The sequence below is a fragment of the Papaver somniferum genome, chromosome 1 (assembly GCF_003573695.1).
Source record: "Papaver somniferum cultivar HN1 chromosome 1, ASM357369v1, whole genome shotgun sequence".
In the NCBI taxonomy this organism is placed as follows: domain Eukaryota; kingdom Viridiplantae; phylum Streptophyta; class Magnoliopsida; order Ranunculales; family Papaveraceae; genus Papaver; species Papaver somniferum.
In genome coordinates this window covers 48,237,531-48,257,643 of record NC_039358.1, presented here as the reverse complement: position 1 = coordinate 48,257,643, position 20,113 = coordinate 48,237,531, and the positions used below count along the sequence as shown (strand labels likewise).

The 20,113-nt window shown below is 37.6% G+C and overlaps 1 protein-coding gene across 1 annotated transcript; it reads right to left on the bottom strand.

The window, feature by feature from the left end:
• Positions 1-706: 706 nt before the first annotated feature.
• LOC113303531 (gibberellin-regulated protein 14-like) lies at positions 707-1,357 on the bottom strand. Its single transcript, XM_026552597.1, has one exon. The coding sequence runs from the start codon at positions 1,355-1,357 to the stop codon at positions 707-709; it is 651 nt and encodes a 216-aa protein (XP_026408382.1).
• Positions 1,358-20,113: the final 18,756 nt, after the last annotated feature.

Here is a 20,113-nt window from a genome sequence, read left to right as displayed (position 1 = left end):
CTCCACGAGCATGCTTGCAACGGCGAATGGACATGCATTTGCCTAACCTTAAAGGCCTGGATCGTAGCTTCATCTTGGCGCATCAGGGAGATTACGGCCTGCGGGGTAACGTGCCAAAGGCGTAATTTTCCGGTCCATCACAGGACACCACCTCTGGGGACCAGTCACCCAACCATAAGCCCAAGGATCGACAACTTCGATAACGGTGGCGTGCCACTCGTAATCATGATCACGCTTGAGTCGCTCATTTTTTGGGAAAAGCTTCTGAGAAGGAGTCCCTTCGGTACCAGGAACATAACGAAGCTTCGAGTCACTTACCTCACTAAGAAGACGAACCTCACCTTGAGAAGCAGCAATCGTACGAAGACCTACACTCCATGGATTACGATTCCTACCATTAACGTAGTCCCCAAAAGAGGCGTTGAATTTTTCAGGAATACAAAGATCCTTCTCAGCAGGATTGGGAACGTAGCATGTCATCATCGTCTCACCTTTACTCCGAAGATAACACTCCTTCAGCGATCGGAGATAATTTTCACTCAGTTGTACCACCGAGCGACAGTGAGTATGAGGAGTGGAATCCTCACGAATGGCTAGAACATCATAGTAAAAAGAGTCCCCCGACTTATACAAAGGCAACGTCAAACCGACTTCGAAGGCCCCACAGTGGTCAACAAATGAAAATCATCATATTTGTAATTCGCAATCATATCATAAGTAAGATCGTCATCAATGCATAAAAATTAACGTCAAAAGCTTCGAGTCCATACTTCACCTTAAATGCTTCGAGGTCCACATGCTTAAACGTAACATTTTTTCTACCAACTAAAACGCTACGTATAACTAGGGCAACATCAGAACCAACGGGTTTGCTCGAAGATGGTTTCTTCGGAGGACTCATATCCGAAGCCTTCCTCTTAGTTGGAAGATTCCTCGACGGGTCTACTTTCGGCGCAGTACCTTTAGGAGACAACCCTTTCGCTGAAGCGGTAGACTGTGGAATCACACGCTTCTGGGGAAGCATCGTAGTTGGGGCAGCAGAACGAAGATGCTGTACACTTAGTGGTTCAGCACTATGAGAAGAAGGAGGAGGCACATTTGTCGGTTCAACATGATGAGTAGGAGGATTAGCTAAGGGGCGGTTAACCGCATATCGAGAACCCTTCGGTGGATCCCCCATCTTCGTAGACGAAACCCTTGGACCTGACGATGACAAAGTCCTATGAGTACGAATGTCTGTTTGAGAAGACTTAGGCGGACCACCCTTCGGCGGCGATATATCAGAACTTCTAAATGTAGGAGATAGATAAGGACTTGATGGTGGAGTTTGGTACGGAACCCGCTGATGATCACCCATACCTGCAAGGGGCATAGAAGTAGGACGAAGATCAGATAGAGAAGATGATGAAGATCACGAAATGGAATTTCTGACTTTCCAAGTTCATCAGAAATGTCACCAAAACACAGAAAAGTACATTCTCGATAAACTCCACAAAAGTCGAAACCCTAGTCCAATCGTAATCATATTCCGACAATTAGCAGGAAAGCCCTAAGTTTCGTGATGAAGAACAAAGGCAAGTATATATACTGTCATGTATCATGTTCTTCATCACAAAACCCAGGAACAATAACAAAGAAGAAATCAATTAGAGAAGAACAGTAAGAACATCATACCTGAAGAGAAAAGTATTATCAGCAATCAAAGGAAACCGTTAAGCGCCTGATGATCAGTTTAAAGCAATAAACCTCTGAAGATCTTGTCAGACTCGAACCAAAACAGTATCAGCAAAAGTTAATGACTAAAGAACAAGAAAGAGAAGAAGAAGAATAAGAAGAAGAAGAAGAAGAAGGAGGAGGCGGAGGTTCAGAGAATGAAGAGGTATGAACTGACAAGGGAATGAAGAAAGAATCAAATTTATTTTAACGATACCCTCTCTCCTATTTATAGTACCAAAGATGATAAAACCGTCCCATGATTCAAGAAGAAGTTATTGCAAGGAGTGGGAAACGTGCCCTAAAATCTAGGGGAAGTTATTGTGGAGAGATGAAGAAGATGAAAAGACAGTTTTCTTCTAACTTTGACTAACGTACAAATCATAAGAAAAGGGGAAAATTGTATACACATAATTCATCACTCGCCACGTGTCGGAAGAGTTACACGTGGAGGACACAAAACTTGAGACATCAAGGCATGATGCCACGTCTCGACACCCAAGAGGTATCTGTCATCTAGATATGTTCATCATCGAACTGATCCGACGGCTAAGAATCAAGGAGCACTGAAATAACGAGCCACCGCGATGTACTGAAGAACACCCAAAGATTTGCTTTATTCCATCTCGATGAAGATCCAAGATCAATGGTGAGGATTGTTCTCACTGACGAGGATGTAACAGGGGCGTCAAACATTTGTCTGACGCGTGCGGACCGCCCCAACCACCCGCATTAAACACTTTAAGTATAGGGTACGTGTCGATCAGTTTGTGGAGGAGAAAGAGGTGACCCATCGTAACCATACATGACCGTTGGAGCCTTCGGTCGAGAAAGAAGATACTAGCGGGATCAGCGCAAAGAACAAGAAGATAAGGTTGCAATTGTTTCAAATAGTGGACCCCATGTATTACCCTTATAAATACCCCTCTCCACTGAGAGAGAAGGGGTCGACCAATTTTTAGTGAGAGATGAGAAGATCATAGGAGAGAGAAATAGGAAGAGTAAGTATGAGTCTTATTTCCCCTTTAGCTTCGTTGTTCACACAGAGTCATTTGACTATCATTGTAACACCTAAAACACATAGTGAAACACCAACCCTCGTGGACGTAGGCCTTAGTGACCACGTAAACCATCGTCTCATTTACATTCAACACTTTATTTTCTGTCTTTATTATTACGCCTTGATTTATTACACATCTCGAACGTATGAATAACTAAATTACTCCCCCATGACTATACAAGGACGAGCCCGAAGGCTCCGAGTCGATGAGTCATTGTTTCAATATAATTTTACTTATGATTTATTCTCCTTGATACGTGCATGAGTAAATGCGAAATTGTTCGTGAACACTTGGATACCTGCGTTATTTCTGTGTTCACAGACCTACCCCACCCAATCCATTTAACTTCCCCGTTGAATGAAACATCAGTCAGATTCTACTGAACTTTCTTGGCCTTGTACGCATCTAAGCCACTCTTAGAAATCAGCAACTTTGTTTGGCCTTCAATCTTGCCAAAACTTTTCTGCCTAGTACTTTATGCCGCCACTTAGTTTGTTTGCCTTGACATTAAGCCTATGAATTCCAGCTTCATTATCGCATCGTCGACTATGCTTCAATCTCCACTTCATTCACATCTCAACACCCAAATGTTCTTGCGATCTGTTGTTATGCACTTTCAGAACTCCTCTGAAATTCAGCAATATTCTCTAGCTACACCCTAAGCCAATTTTCTACATCTGATTGCATCCGCATCACAAATCTTTTCTCCAGCCATTTTGTGCCTAAGTATACATGCCAAACAGCCAACATATCATCCTGATATGCATAACTTAGCTTACTGCCTTCAATTCCGACTGACATTGCACTCTTGCAATCCAACAGGTCTTACTGTGGACTAAGTGTTCTTCAATCATTTTGCAACACTCTTGTGCAAACTCGACTGAAATGCATGACATTAGCCATGACTTAGGATACCCGGGGCTTTCCACCATCTCACTAGACATGGATCCTCTTCACGCGCCTTTGAAACTAACAAGGCCTCACTTGTTCTTTCAAACCTCTACGCTTTAATGTAGCGAAAAAGCAACATCATGATCTTCCTAACTATGAGCTACTCTTAACTTGTAGGATCAGAATCTCGCAACAATTATGTCTCAGCGAAATTATCAATGGTACAACACAATAGCGTCGCACAACAGTTTCAGAAATGATAGAATAAATGACGTCATTTAAAGTCACGAGAAAGATGTGACAGTCTTGCGAAAATTAGAGAGCTTGCGAAATTAACATTTGTAAGGTTGCGAGAATGTCGCAAACCATATCCGAAAATAAAAGACAGATTAGTTGTCATCCACTATGTATTTCTTTATAAATAGTCATTCGAGTTGTAAAGGAGAGAGAGATATTTTTTGAGTAAGAAACAAGTAAATAGGAGAGAGAAATTTCATAGCAGAGATCATTCTTGACTTCTTTATCTTTATTGTAAGAACATTCAAAAGTGAATCAATAAAATTAAGAAGATAAACCTAAAAAATAAGTTGATCAACAATGAAATCATATGAGGGGTGTAGTGTAGGATTTCCTGCAACTACATAATGGCGCTAGAAACAGGGAAGAGTTGAAGATTATTCTAGAAAAAGCTAAAGATTGATATTGAGATTTGTGAAAATTTAAAGTGATTGATTAAAAAATTTTCATAATATTGTTAGCATTGAAGAAATGGCTAGAAGAAGAAATACATCCGAACAACCGACTACTATTAGAAGAAGCAAAATAATTGCTGGAAGAGAAAGAAGTGAAATGGGAGAATCTACTAGAATGAGAAATAATAGAGAAAATTTAATTCAATCTCCAATTCAACAAACAATAGTTCAAGAGAGGAATACAGATTATGACAGAGTGAGCGTACACACTTGGCGATCAAATTCAGCAGATGAAATAGAAGAAGAGCAACAAAATAGAAATTATAGACAGGAAGAGAGAAATAAAGAAGCATATGAAGGAATAATTCATGGAAGTGAGGAAATTGGAGTGTTAGAAACATTGAGACGAAAAATACATGAAGAAAGAAGAGCTGAGGCAGAAGAACGTGCGAATTTAACAAGGAAAAATCACGAATTAAGGATGGAGAATATCAGATTGCAGAATAGAAGATCGAGAAGTATTACAAAATCATATTCCAGATCGACTAGAATAGAAATGAGGCAAAATTCACCCACAATCAATGCTGGAAACAATATTCAAGAAGAAATATCAAATCCTAATGAAGAATATCGCGAAAATAGAGAAAGAACTGATGATTGTTACATTCCACAAAATGAAACTTTTGATGATGGGCAAATCGGAGGAAATCAAGAGAACGGGAAAAATCAGAGACAAAATAACCAAAAAGGCGAAGGAAATCAAGAGGAAGGAAGAAGAATTTTACATGTGAGAGAAACTCAAAGAAATCAACAGACAATTGAAGAAGAAATTGAAAGATATAATGCTGAACAAGCACGTTTAATCTGCGAACGTGAAATATTGAGAGCGGAAATGGAAGAACAAGAGCTTCAGGAGACAATTCGCCAGAACAATCATGACAATCGAGAAAAAAGGCGTATACAAAACCAGAATAACGATAATCTCAATGAAGAGTATGATAGAGTAAAGAGAATGGCTGAAAGACAGCGAATTGAATTGATAAGAAATGAACAAAATTATGGAGGGGAAAATGAACGACATCATCATTTGCGAATTCAAGATAGGGATGAGGAAGAGAATCACAGAAGAAGACGAGATGAGGATAATGAAGAAGAGATACAAAATTTCGCAAGAGAAGATAGACGTGAACGCAGAAGAAGAGAAGCAAAATTAAAGAGACCAGTGGGTCAAGATTCAGGTGTAAATAAACAAATCTTGAAAGAAGAATTAGAAGAAATGAGAGGAATGCTAAATAACAGAGGAGAAGTAGGTAGAAGACAATTGGATGAAGCAATAGAAGAAGCTGCGAAAACTCCATTTACAAGGGAAGTACAATTAGGAGGAATACCACCGAAATGCAATTTGCCTGCATTAACCAGCATTTTCGATGGAACAACTTGTGCAATTCAACACATTAAAGCTTATGTGAGGTGCATGTTACAATGGGAAAATCATGATGCGGTATTGTGCAAATATTTTGCATCCAGCTTAACAGGAGAAGCGTTAAAATGGTTTTAAGGTTTACCAAAGAATACAATAACCTCCTTCAATCATTTGCAGACCACATTCTTGGGAGCATATATGAGTAATAATTCTTCACGACCTGGTATAGAAGATGTGTTTGGATTAAAACAAAGGATTGGCGAAAGTTTGAAACACTTGACTAAAAGATGGAGAACTATGTGTAGCGAAATGGTTGGCCGTGTAGATGATAGATATCTCATATTATCATTCATCAATGCTATGTTTGAAACAAACTTGTTGTATGTCCAAATTTTCAGAGTCAAGAATACGATTACAATGACTGAATTGCGAGAACTTCAAGAAGAATACATTGGTTTAGAGGAAAGACAAAATGAAATGGATTAATATCCAGTTGCGAACACCAGCTCACAAACAGCGAATGCAAGCTTATTACCCAAGCTAATAAACACAGTGGCGAATACTTTGCAAGTACAACAAGAAAAGGTGACAGGTAACAATCAACAGAAGTTGGTAGCTATGGGAAGTCGAGATCAAGAAGAGTATGAAAGAGAAATAAATTTCTACAATCGTGGAGGAAATAACAAGATTCAAAGACTCGATCAACCACAAGAAACTTATGGAGGTCAAAGACCAAACTTTAATAGAGGACAAGGAGGTCACAAGGTAATATGGGAAGAAATCAAGATGCCACCTCTAAATGCAAGTGTGGAAAAGATATGGGAAGCTATAATTTTGATGGAGAATATACCAACACCATGGAACATGGGAACGGAACCACCCCCAAACCACAGAAGTCATGAATTTTGTTCTTATCATCATTTTCATGGACATACCACAAACGATTGCAGAAATGTAAAGAGAATTATTTTGAGAATGATAGATCAAGGAAAACTAAACGACTTTCTGATAGGGAATTCGCAATCTCAACCATTACCACCACCGCCAGAACATCACAAAGTGAATACGATGAAAAAGAAAGAAACATTCTTCATAGAAGTTGGTGCAAAAGCAAAAAATCTATTCTGTCACTCTATCGTACATTCATATAAGACAATTGAAGATTTTCATGATAATGTTTTGAGTAGAGTGTTCGCAAGAGATAATAATGGAAGAGAAATTATGAATATTGCGAAAATCGGACTAGAGGAATGGCAGAAACAGATCATTTCTTTTACCGCAGAAGAAATTCCCGAAGGAGAAGAGGTGCATGACAATCCATTGGTAATAAAATTAGAAATTAATCCAAAACCGAAAGAAGATGAGGATGATGAAGCTGAAGATTCATGGGCAATCAATAGAATTCTAGTCGATACTGGAAGCTCTGTGAACATCTTATTTTATCATACTTATAAAACCATGGGTGGAAGAGATTGATGATCTTATACCATCAACATATAAGATTATGGTTTTAATGGTACTGCTAACAAGCCTAAAGGGAGGTTACTATGCAAATTCCATTGAAGGGAATATCTTCTGAAATCTCATTTGTGTCGTTGATGTAGAATCACCCTACAATGCATTAATTGGTCGACCTTGGCTACATGGGATTCTAGGTGTAGCTTCAACTTTCCACCAATGCATCAAATTCCCTCACCCCAATGGTGTAGGAATCATAAAGGGAGATTGGGTTGAAGGAAAGAGATGTTACGAAACTGAGATAGAATCTTGCGAAGGAAGAGCAAACAAGAAGGAAAACTGGCGACACAAAATAAAGACGTACAAAGAAGTGAGAGGTTGATGGTGGATACAATCGAAAAGAAAAGAAGGAGAAGAGATGTTGCGAAATTAATGCTAGCTCAGAATAAAAAGGATGAACATACCACTACCAAGGAAGCAGTAGCAGAAAATAATAAAGAAGCAGAGGATGGCAAAGGTAATAAAAACAAGAAATGTATGAATGATTAAGTTGTTGCGATAATCTCGCAATAAGTAAAATTCTCAAAAATACATTTGATTGAACAACAAAATTGAGATTGCGAAATTCAGATACAATATAATGATTGCGAGACTCTCGCAGAGATAATGAATTTTACAGAAAATAATAACAGAGAAGAATGACAAAAGAGAAAGAAGCGAACCTTTATGGCGTACACCCTAGTTCGCGAATGCAATTTCGCAAGAGGCAAATGTAAGACCTAAAGTACGTCATATAAGGGGGTACCCATTGCATGATTCAGGGAAAGTCTACACCGCCACCGGAACCTGAGTCATGGAGATTTTGGGTCAATGAAGCCCATCCGGGAGAGGCACCTTGGATTCTCAACTTAAGAATATGACTTAGGTTGGGCGACTAAGGTAATAAGGACTCTCCCAAGGAGTGCAAAATCTGATCAAGGCGCCGAGGTACACGGTTGAGTCAAGAGTGTCGGGGGCGTTTGAAGCGTCCTTGCCATTCTTGACAAGTTTTGGCTCATACTGCACTCGGCCTGAAGAAAACCCCACTTAGGGTGCAGTCTCGTAACCATAAACCCTATAGGTAAAAGGGATAAGAGGCTGCGAAAACAACTGGTTGTTGTTAAGACTGGATGGGAGGATCTAACCTTGTACGGTAGAAGTACGCCTCCTTGAAGGGGCAACCAGGGGGAGATAAGGGAGGCACCCTCCATTAGGGAGCTGATAAGTGTCATAAGACGCAAATGTCATAAGGATTTTTATTCGCAAGGATATTAAGGATTGTCATATTTGTGCAACAATCCTGAAGAGGCAATAATACAAAAGAAAAAGATAAGACGAGATCAATGGGTTTTCGCATGAAAGTGCGAAGACGTCCTGTGATTTCGTCGCAAGACGGCAATGTCATGGGGCTTTATTTTTGCAAGAATATTTAGGCCTGTCATATTGTCGCAACATTTCTGAAGCGGCCATAATACAAAAGAAAAAGTTAAGGAAAGATCAATGGGTTTTTGCATGAAAATGCAAGGACGTCCTGCGATTTTGTCGCAATGACAAGAGGTGGCATAATAAGACCTTTAATTAGGAAGGCAAAATAAGACCACACAGGAATGAGATTTTGAAAAGAAACGAAATTCACTTCGCAAAAGATTGCGAAACTATACAATAAGAATTTTTTTATGAAATCTCTCATTTGGATTCAAATAACAGAGGCAAGTATGGGAATGTATGAAATTAGAAAATTTTATTTATCTCCATATGAGAGATTTACTCAAAAATTCAAGAATTAATGATTGTATTGATTAACTGTATTGCAGACAAGAATTGTTTTCATTTACGCAGGTTAAAATGGAAGAAACACAAATATACAGAAAGAGGGAATAAATATACAAGTATTACAAAGAGTCAAAGAAAGAAGTAAAGGCTATTTCTTGGTTAATCCTTCATTATCTTCATCAGACTTGTTTCCTTCTTCATCTTCGTCAGAATCTTCATCACCATCAGAACTTCCATCACTATCAGATTCTTCATCGTCAGCTTCGCTATCAGAGATAATCAAACTGGGAGTATTCTGTGGGATTTCTTCTAAAAGACAAGGATAATCAGAATGTGGGATATTATGATCATCACAAACCATATGGATGGTTTGATTGCGAAAATGCATCACGTCATTCTTAAAATTCTCAACGGTGATTTTGATTTGATTCTTCAATCTAGAATACTTGTCGTTGCGAGAAGAAAGATTTAGTAAAGAAGAGCAATTAACAACCTTCTCTGTCAGAAATCATGTCTCTAATCAAGGCTGTATGTTCAACTTGGAGACTAACATTTACGCCTAAATCTTTTCTAGCATCATCTAAAATTTTCGCAGCCCAGACAAATTCATCTTCACTACTTATGAGAAGACGAGAACGAATTTGATTTTTCCTTTCGCAGAGTTCAATATTCTTGCGGTTAGCTTCATCTCGCTCAAGTTGAACTTCAAGGAGAGCCTCTTGGAATTTCGCCAAAGCCTTGGCACCTTGATCAGAGATATGATCCTTATCATCTATGAGACCGCTAATCTTGGTTCTTAACTCATTGGTTTTCTCTTTGGAATCAATAAGGAGACGCCTAAATTTGTTGGCTAAGCCTAAACTGGATCTATGATCAATTTCTAAGAGGTGAAATTTCGATCTAAGTTCATTTAGAGAAAGAGATGAAATTATATCATTTGAGAAGCTATTTAAAGAATTGTTAAGACGTTCAAGAAGAGTATCATTATCCAAGGCATTAGGAAATGAACGAATAAGGGTAGCTTCATCAGAAAGACCATAAATGTCTGCAAAAAGGATCATTTAAATAAGATAAAACAACAAGATGAATGAATAAAGAGAAAGGAGAAAAGTAACATACCGTAAAGCTGATTATTAGCTTGTTGAAGACTAGAAATTTTTTTCTTATAAGAGGAAGAATCAATTTCTAATTGTCTATTCTTCTCGCGAAGACCTTTAACTTCAGCTTCCAATTCTTCATTCTTTTTGCGAAATTGAAGATTCTTCTTTTCAAGATTTTCGCGTCTTCTCTCTAGATCTGAGGCAACCGCAAAAGAAGCTTTTCTAGCCTGCGAAAAGAAATAAAAAATATTAATATAGAAAGAGATTTTGAGTTATAACAATGAAGAAGTAAAAGAAATAAAAGTATACCAGACTATTGAGAGAATGCAAGAAGTCGGGAGTCACTGATCTAGAAACTCCACGAAGAGAGCTATCACCATCTAGTAAAGGGACATCACAAAGGGTAGCGAGAGCTTTGCAGGTATTTTCGAATTGGCTATCTCTCATTCCTTGTAGAGAATCAGAAAAGAGGCCAGAAAGCTTAGCCATAGAAGATTCAGGTGGAGAATCTTCAGTTGCAGCAAGATCATAATTATCCTCATCATCCTTGTCACTTTCGGAATTTTCGTTAGGAAGAACATTTGAAGGAGAAGAATAACGAACTTTTCTTTTCTTTGGAGGAGGACCAGTTGATTTTTCCCTGCGAAGAGCACCTTTACCTTTATCACCAATCTTCGCAGCATCAGCAGATTCTTCTACTTCAACAATAATCTTCACACACAGATAGAAATAAGAAATGGAAGCATGTAAGTAACAGTACTATTTAAAATCATAAGAGAAAATTTCTTACCTCATCTGTGTATGAGCGAAGAGCTAACAGAGTACTAGATTTCCCAGTCCTGTTATAACTATCCTTTAGTTTTTGGATCTGTCGAATGTCGTAAGAGTTAGCGAACAGAATAGTAAAAATCAATAAAGAAGTATAAAATGAGTTAAAGGGGAAAAACATACCTCTTTCTCCTTCTCGGGCCAAGAGAAAACCCAAGGTTGATATGCAACGAGATTCGCAGGAAGAACGTTTGATCCAGCAATGTAGGGTCCCTTTAGCATTAAAGGAAAAACACACCATTTATCTTCTTTGGATTGGCGAGGAGTTGTGTTTTTACCAGAATGCCAGTCAATATCTTGCATAAGAATTTTGGCTTCATCAATGTTATCTTTCCTTCTTAATCGAATACCCCAGCGAGTATTCTCTTTCTTCATGGAGATAAGTTCGTAATTTTCAAAGAAATTCTCCACTGTATACTTCTCAGCAACTATTTCCAGGTTTGCGAATTTTGGATCCCTAAGTTCTTTGGAGTAAAGAGATCATCTACCAGCACCACGATTAGCGAACTCTAGCATCAGACGGATGCAATCCCCACTTAGTTGGAAGATGGCTCGCGAAAATCTCGGATGAGCGAGAATTTCATAAAATAAAGGAAGATCTGGGTTATAAAGAGGAATAGGGAGACCTGCGAGAATCTGACCTAGCGAAATTATGATTGATTGATCATCACAATTTTTATTAGAGAAAATCTTGATAAAAAGAATTGATTTGGCATTCTCACCAGGAATGGTGGAGAGTGTAAAACCTTTATCAGCAAGATATTTTTGGACATCTTGTAAATTCTTCTCATATCTATGACCACTTGGATCCATGTTTGAATATAGAGTATGGGAATGTATGGAAAGTAAAAGGATTGAAGGAAGAAAAAATTACAGCAGCAGAATTTGCAGAAGAATAGTAGAGTTGCAGAGATGAGAGAATAAAAATAGAAGAGAAAGTAAAAAGAAAAGTGGAAAAGGGGGGGGGGGGGAGAAGAGTATATAAAGAAAAAATTTTACTCGAAGAAATAAACACCATTAAGACGAAGAGACGTGAGCGGTTGAAAAGTAGCGGTTACAGAAGACGTGTCAAGAAATAAATGGAAGAGAGTGTACGTGTGATAAATGTGGAATATGAAAAGATAAGCAGCTGTGGCATTTCTCACATCATTCTCTACTTTGCAGAGAAGATATGAGAATAGGCAAGATGTAGGATCAGAATCTCGCAAAAATTATGTCTCAGCGAAATTATCAATGGTACAACACAATAGCGTCGCAGAACAGTTTCAGAAATGATAGAATAAATGACGTCATTTAAAGTCACGAGAAAGATGTGACAGTCTTGCGAAAATTAGAGAGCTTGAGAAATTAACATTTGTAAAGTTGCGAGAATGTCGCAAACCATATCCGAAAATAAAGGACATATTAGCTGTCATCCACTATGTATTTTCTTATAAATAGTCATTCGAGTTGTAAAGGAGAGAGAGAGATCTTTTTTTAGTAAGAAACAAGTAAATAGGAGAGAGAAAGTTCAGAGCAGAGATCATTCTTGACTTCTTTATCTTTCTTGTAAGAACATTCAAAAGTGAATCAATAAAATTAAGAAGATAAACCTAAAAAATGAGTTGATCAACAATGAAATCATATGAGGGGTGTAGTGTAGGATTTCCTGCAACTACATAACTCATATGCTTGATGGACTTACATCTTAATTATTGTTGCGTTACTCCATGCTATCGTTGCCAAATACTGTCGCACTTCTACGTAACTCTCCCAACAACAAACTCTCCTATGCCGCCAACTTCACTTCTTGCTTGGCCTTGCTTTCAGCGCTTCTTATTGTATACTTTGGCTAAGTGAAAAAACGGGATTCTAACAACCACACCCAATATTTCGCTTAGCAATCTGCATGGAAAAACTCCAATATACTTTTAAGAGAATCAACTAGTCAGTCAGACTCAATCTTAATAAAAGTATATCAAAGAGTTATATCTCACTTTCTCGATTTAATACTTACTCAAGCAAATAGAAATTTGCGAGTCTAATTGAATACAAGAGAAATCATTTGAACGGTACCAGAGACCAATGTTCAAGGATCAATAAATTTCAATCAACAACCAAAGGTTGGATTTCCCAATTGATCAATTTAACGCACAACCTATGATATTTCAATTATATAACAAAATATAATGCGGAAAAGAAATAACACAGACACCAGAAGTTTTGTTAACGAGGAAACCGCAAATGCAGAAAAACCTCGGGACCTAGTCCAGATTGAACACACACTGTATTAAGCCGCTACATACACTAGCCTACTACACACGAACTTCGGTCTGGACTGTAGTTGAACCCCAATCAATCTCACATTGATCCAAGGTACAATTGCGCTATTTACGTCTATGATCCCAGCAAGATACTATGGACTTGATTCCCTTAGATGATATCACCCACAACTAAGAGTTGCTACACCCCAAAGTCGAAGACTTTAATAAACAAATCTGTATCACACAGAAAAGTCTACGGTAATAGATAAATCTGTCTCCCACAGAAATACCTACGAGTTTTTGTTCCGTCTTTTGATAAATCAAGGTGAACATGAACCAATTGATAACCCGGACTTATATTCCCGAAGAACAGCCTAGAATTATGAATCACCTCACAATAATCTTAATCGACTAGGGAAAGAAGATATTGCAGAATCACAAACGATGAGACGAAGATGTTTGTGACTTATTTTAATCTTGCCTATCGGAGAAATCAATTTCAAGTCAATCTTACGATTGTACTTAGTACGATCAAAACAGCAAGATTAGAACACGCAACTACAAAGAAAATAGTTGGGTCTGGCTTCACAATCCCAATGAAGTCTTCAAGTCGTTAACCTACAGGGTCTTGGTAAAAACCTAAGGTTAAAGGAGAATCCACTCTAGCTTATACAACTAGTATGACACATGAGGTGTGGGGATTAGGTTTCCCAGCTGCTAGAGTTCTCCTTTATATAGTCTTTCAAATTAGGGTCTAGGTTACCTTGGTAACAAAGCATTCAATATTCACCGTTATATGAAAACCTGATTAGATTCAAGCTAATATCTTTCAACCATTAGATCGAAACTTAGCTTGTTACGCACAAATGAAATGCACGTTTATTTAGGATTGGGTAAACTTACCCATACATGTACACTTAGTTGGTTCAACAGTAGTTAACCAAATGGTTAGTCATATGAGCACTTTCATATCAACTATATTATTCTTTACCATAACTAGTTCAAATGACTCAAATGAACTAGTTAGAGAGCTATTCAATTGCTTAGATCTTATAAAAGTATACAAGACACAATCGAAGCAAAAAAGATTTGATTCACTCGAATCGATTCATGAACTTTATAGCCACGGTTTCCAAACATGCATTCCTTAGTTTATATAAGTTTAAGTTCACGAATAATCGTTTTTAGAAAATAACCAACTTAAGTACGCACATTGGTACGCGGACTTAAGTACCCGGAATAAGTTTGTTTTCAGTTCACAAACTCCAGAAGAAATTCATGGGATGTGAACTTCCGAAAGTACGCGAACTGGTACGCGGACTTTAGTTCTGGTTTTCCTGAGCAGCAAAGTACGCATTCTTTGGTTCAAGGAATAAGGACTTACACACGTATGAGTTACCACACAATGTTTATTTCAAACCATGGTTATATATATTATAAACTCTCATTTCAATCATTGAAACATTCTTAGAGGACGTTATATAGTTGTTATTCACAAACCATTTTTCGTCAAAGCAATTTTCAAGTAATTGAAACTTAATATGACTGTCGTCACTAGTAAAGATGAACTTGGCCAAAGCGAAATCTTACCAACACATATTTCCAGAAATAGATAAGCGAGATAAACTCGGCTCGAAATAGCAAATGTGTATAATCATAGTCTATATAGCAATACGACTTTTGTCTCAAGATAGGAGATAGAGTAGATATACTTTTGAGTGATAGATAAGTTCAAGTCTCCACATACATTTTAGTCGATGAAGTTCCACCAGTTCCTTGAGTAGTTCTTCGTATTTGTATGATGATTGCCATGGAGTCCAGAGTTCAACTACACTTTCTATCCTAGTTCGAGACTTAGATATAAGTAGACTAGAAATCAAGACTTATAGTTTTGATCACTAACATTGACAAACATGCTTGAGATAGCAATGCATGTGAGTTCGACCGAGCATTGCTCTAACGGCTTTATTAATGAATTACTCTGGAAAATTGAGAATTAAGATGTGGAATGGACTATGTTTATGAGATCTAAATACAAATACAAGAATGGTGATTGGATTAAATATCATAAACAGTCTACAATTTAGCTTGGACTTAGATGGGTTATTTCTGAGGTACAAGAAGGGAGCAGATGGATTGTGGGTGATGGTGAAAATATATCAGTTTGGAGAAATAAATGGATAAAAGACTATGCTCTGATTGAGAGGCATTTTATGGATTCATATATTATGCAAAATGGCACAATGAGAGTAAAGGATTTAATTCATAATGGTGAATTGTGTGTTCCTGCAGAATTGTTACAATATTTTGATGCTAGTGAGCTGCCAGTTTTAGTGGGTGGAAAGGATAGAAAAATTTGGGCCAAGGAAAAAACAAGAAATTTTACTATGTCAAATGCTGCTCAAATGATCAGGAAGAAGTATGTTGTTAAAACTTGGGCTCACCAGGTATGGCAACCTTGTATTCATCCTTACACATCTACAAACTTATGGAAGATATTAAGAGGTGCATGTGCAACCGAGGAATCAGTAAGAAATAAAGGTTTCTCAACTGTTTCTAAATGTTATTTGTGTGGAAAATCTCAAGACACAATGGAGCATATTATGTGGCAATGTGAATTTAATGAAAGTGTATGGCATTGGTTGTATGGGATTTTCCATTCTTCTTCTCCTTGGAGTTTTGATGAAATCTGAAATTTGCAAAAAGGAAAAGTCCATCCATTAAGAAGATATGGTTCATATGTGCCTTCAATGTTATGGTGGAATTGTGGTTTACCAGAAATCATGTGATTTATGAAGAAGCTACTCCATCCGTGGATAAAATGAAAATGAAAATCAATAGATGTGCAAAAGAAGGAAGTGTCAGGATGAGAGGTAAGATATGGGGTAATATGTTTGACCTGCATATAATGTTACATTTTGGGATCTCAGGGATAAATGTGCATACTGTCAGAGTGAAGAAATGTTTCTTTACTTTTCCTACTCAGAACCAGACTCTCATTTGTTGTGACGATGCTTCTAAAGGTAATCCAGGAATGCCAGGAATAAGTTTTATTACCAGAAATCATTATGGAGATCATATGGGTGCAGCTTCAGGTGGTTTGGGGATTTCCACAAATTACTTGGCAGAGGTGGTGGCATTAATCATTGCAGGTGAGTGGGTTGTATCAAAAAGATTGATGGATGTATGTTTCAGCTTGGATTCTAAAGTTGTGATATTGACATTCTTAAATGACAAGGTACCTTGGATAGTACAGAACAGATGGATCAAAATTAGAAGAGTTATACATGCAATCACATTTAGACACTCATACAAAGAAATTAACTTTTCTGCTGATAAACTGGCCAAGAGAGGTGTTCTTCTTAGTAAAGGGGAAGTACACTATTTTGAAGAAAAACCTCAGTTTCTAGGTAAGCTAGAAAATGAGGATGATTTGTATTTTAGATTCTAAACAATTTGTAAGTTAGTTACTGAGTTGCCTTAGAATTCCTTGGCAAATGCTGTGTTAGTGGGCTGAGCATACTGGGCTTTCAGGTTTTTGGTTTTGTTTTTGGTTTTTCATGCCTTGAAAATCTTCAGGCCTTCTGTAAGATGTAAATGAAAATTTGAGTAATAAAATTTCATGATTAAGAAAAAAAAAAAAGATAATAACAAAGGCAATACTAGCAGCCCATACATTGAGAATTGCTCCATACATAATAAAGATGGATTGAAAATGTTAGGTCTCATAAAAATATTTCCAACATTAAATCTTTGTTTTCAATTTTCAAAATTTTCCAATTTACAAAATAATTTTTAGGTAAAAACAGGAAAAATTTATTACCCTGATTTATCATTAGCGAGGAAAGCACCGTAATAGCCAGATATGGACAAGTAGTTGCAATTGCCTCCACTTGCCAACCATCTCTTGACTTCATTGTTTTCTCGTATGCACTTTAAGAATTTATTAACCTTCATCACTTTCGTGGCATTTTATCCAAAGGTTACATGTAAGAAATTTCAAAATTAAGATTTTAAATTCTGGAAAATAAATTCTTACCAACCAATAAGGGAAGTAAAAAATATTCTGTCATGATATTAGAAAGAAAGAAAAATTTATTCTTTTCAAATGAAATTAATAAAAATCGAAGCCTCATGATGAATTAAATGTTAATGATGATGATGCAGTTCTTCTTCTTGACTACTAAGACTCTACACACGTGTGCATATTATTTTTTCAGTTAGGCTCAGGAAACAACCTAACTGATACAGGTGCACACAGTATAGTGCAAACATTAGATTTATATACACTTGAGCTACTACTTGGCATGTGATGATCAACTCTTTTGCACTCTAGCTAGCTACTCTCTTCTCGTGTGTGTCCATTATTTATTTGGACTTGCACTGGCACATAATGTTGTTGCATCAACTGTTACTAATACTCTCGCACTATATCAATCCCCATTTGTTTGTCTGCCAAAATCTCTGACCGACTGATAAGACATAGAACACACCACACAACTCTGTTTTTGGTCTAGTCTCATTCACTCATTTATTTTTTCTTGTTTCTCTTTTTTAAGACTCTCTCCACAAATTACTAGACCATTTGGATTTGGATATGATTCATTCTATGATACACACACATTCTTTTATTAGGTTATCCATTTTCGAACATAATATCATAACTCGTTTGTGAATCAATTGTTTCTGATTTTGTTAGAGCATTGCTCGGTGGAAATTACAAGTGTTGCTATATCAAGCTTGTTGTCAAATTTAGTTGTCAAAACTATATCTTGATTTCTAGTCTACAATTAGTTGAGTCTCGGTCTAGTATAAAGGTAGGTGAGAAACGAATCATCATCATTTGTGTTCTACCTTTTGAAGGCGAAGATCAACCGAATATTTTGGAGAACTTCATCAACAAAAGTTAAGTGAAGACTGGACCACCTATTTCTCAAGTTATATTCACTACATATCTTCTGAGACGATGTCGCATAACTAATTAGACTAGCTTGCATAGACAAGAATTTCGAGTCGATAACTATTTATTTAGTTTACGAATTTCTCGGAATATGATGACTAAGCTTAATGAACATTTGTTCATACTTGATCAAATTCGGTGGAGAAAAATTTACTGTTCGGAACTAAATCATGATTCAAGATTATTATTCGAAAATAGCCTAGAACAGTGATATGTGTCATTGGTATTTTTCAGGAATGTTTTAAATTCAACATCTTTTGTTTGAATAGTTGGTTTACTGTGAATTTTTGATATGTTGTATATTATTGATTCATGTATTTCCTTGTAAAGTTTGAAAATAATCAGATAAAGTTATTACCATGGAACATGTAATACCCCGATATTTCGGCAGTGGTTGGCCGAATGGAATATAAGTAATGGTTTGTCCTTTCCTAACACCGAGGCCTAATGGGTTCACTTGACTGAGTTGTGGGAAAAACTTCTCAGGTAAGGGTGCTCGGCCGGGAGTAGTCACAAGATGGGTGACCTCTCGGGAAGCTGCTGCTGGATGACCGCAGTACTGCCGTTAAAAATCCCACACTGCTGGATGACCGCAGTACTGCCGTTAAAAATCCCACACTGCTGGATAACCGCAGTGGGTAAGTGGGAACAATATCGGTGTTAGTTGGGATGCAACTAGGGACGGTTCGCTTGTGCTTGGGTGGGAGAGCATGCTGGGGTGTTATGCCAGATACCATTTCACAAGAAGCAACGAACGTCTACATTATACCGAGGCATTTTCAGCACAATTGACTCCAGAGTTGGCACAAAACTCTGCAGTTAAGCGTGCTCGGGCGGGAGCAATCCAGGGATGGGTGACCTCCCGGGAAGTTGTTGTCGGATGACCGCAGCGATGCCCGTTGAAAACCCTACACTGCCGGATGACCGCAGTGGCTAAGTGGGGACAGTATCGGTGGAAGGACGGGTCATTACAGAACATATAATGTAATATGGATGCAGTTAACTTGTTTGTTGTCGGATGACCGCATCGATGCCCGTTGAAAACCCCACACTGCCGGATGACCGCAGTGGCTAAGTGGGGACAGTACCGGTGGAGGGACGGGTCATTACAGAACATATAATGTAATATGGTTGCAGTTAACTTGTTTGCATAAATGCTTGAAAGAAATTCATGTTGTTAAGCCATGGTTGCTTATGTTGTTTTTGAAAATGATTTATAAAAGAAAATGAGTTCATGTTTTACCGTTATATGGAACATATTTCATGCTAACAGTGGGTAATGATCCCCGAGAGTTGAATGGGTAATGATCCTCATGGGAACTTGTGTTTCCCGACCATCGATGGCGTCTATCCGTGCTGGTAAACGATAGGCGGATGTACAAACCAAGGTTTTCGTACCATGAATGAAACGGGATATGATCCCCCAGAGTAGATGGGTATGATCCCCATAGGAACTTTTGTTCCTGACCGTCGATGGAGGCTGTCCGTGCCGATAAACGATAGGTGGGTATAGGAACCAAGGTTTTCGTACCGTGAACTCATGGTGTCTCTGTGACTGTATTAATACTTGAATAATTGATGAATGACTTGTTGACAATTATTTTGGTATTGTAAACTCACGGCTTGTTGTGACAATATTAATTTGTGAATTGTGTGTTGAAATCTAGATTAAATAATTTGTTGGAAACATAATCGGTGTTATGTACTCATGCGTTGAAATTCAAATGGATGAATTGTTGAAAACTTAATTGTGTTGTGAATCGATGATGTCGTAAGTTGGATTATTTGTCTGAAATACTATTGATATTGTTTGTTATTGAAAATATAATTGAATCCTCGAAGTTGTGCAAAGTCTCTTGTTGTATGTTCTCTTTGATTGATTGATTTTTATTTTCACATCTTTGGAGAATGGAGATGCATTCTATTGAGCTG

Coding starts and splice junctions, on each gene's coding strand:
- LOC113303531 (XM_026552597.1), bottom strand. CDS start 1,357: ATGGGTGATCATCAGCGGGTTCCGTACCAAACTCCACCATCAAGTCCT.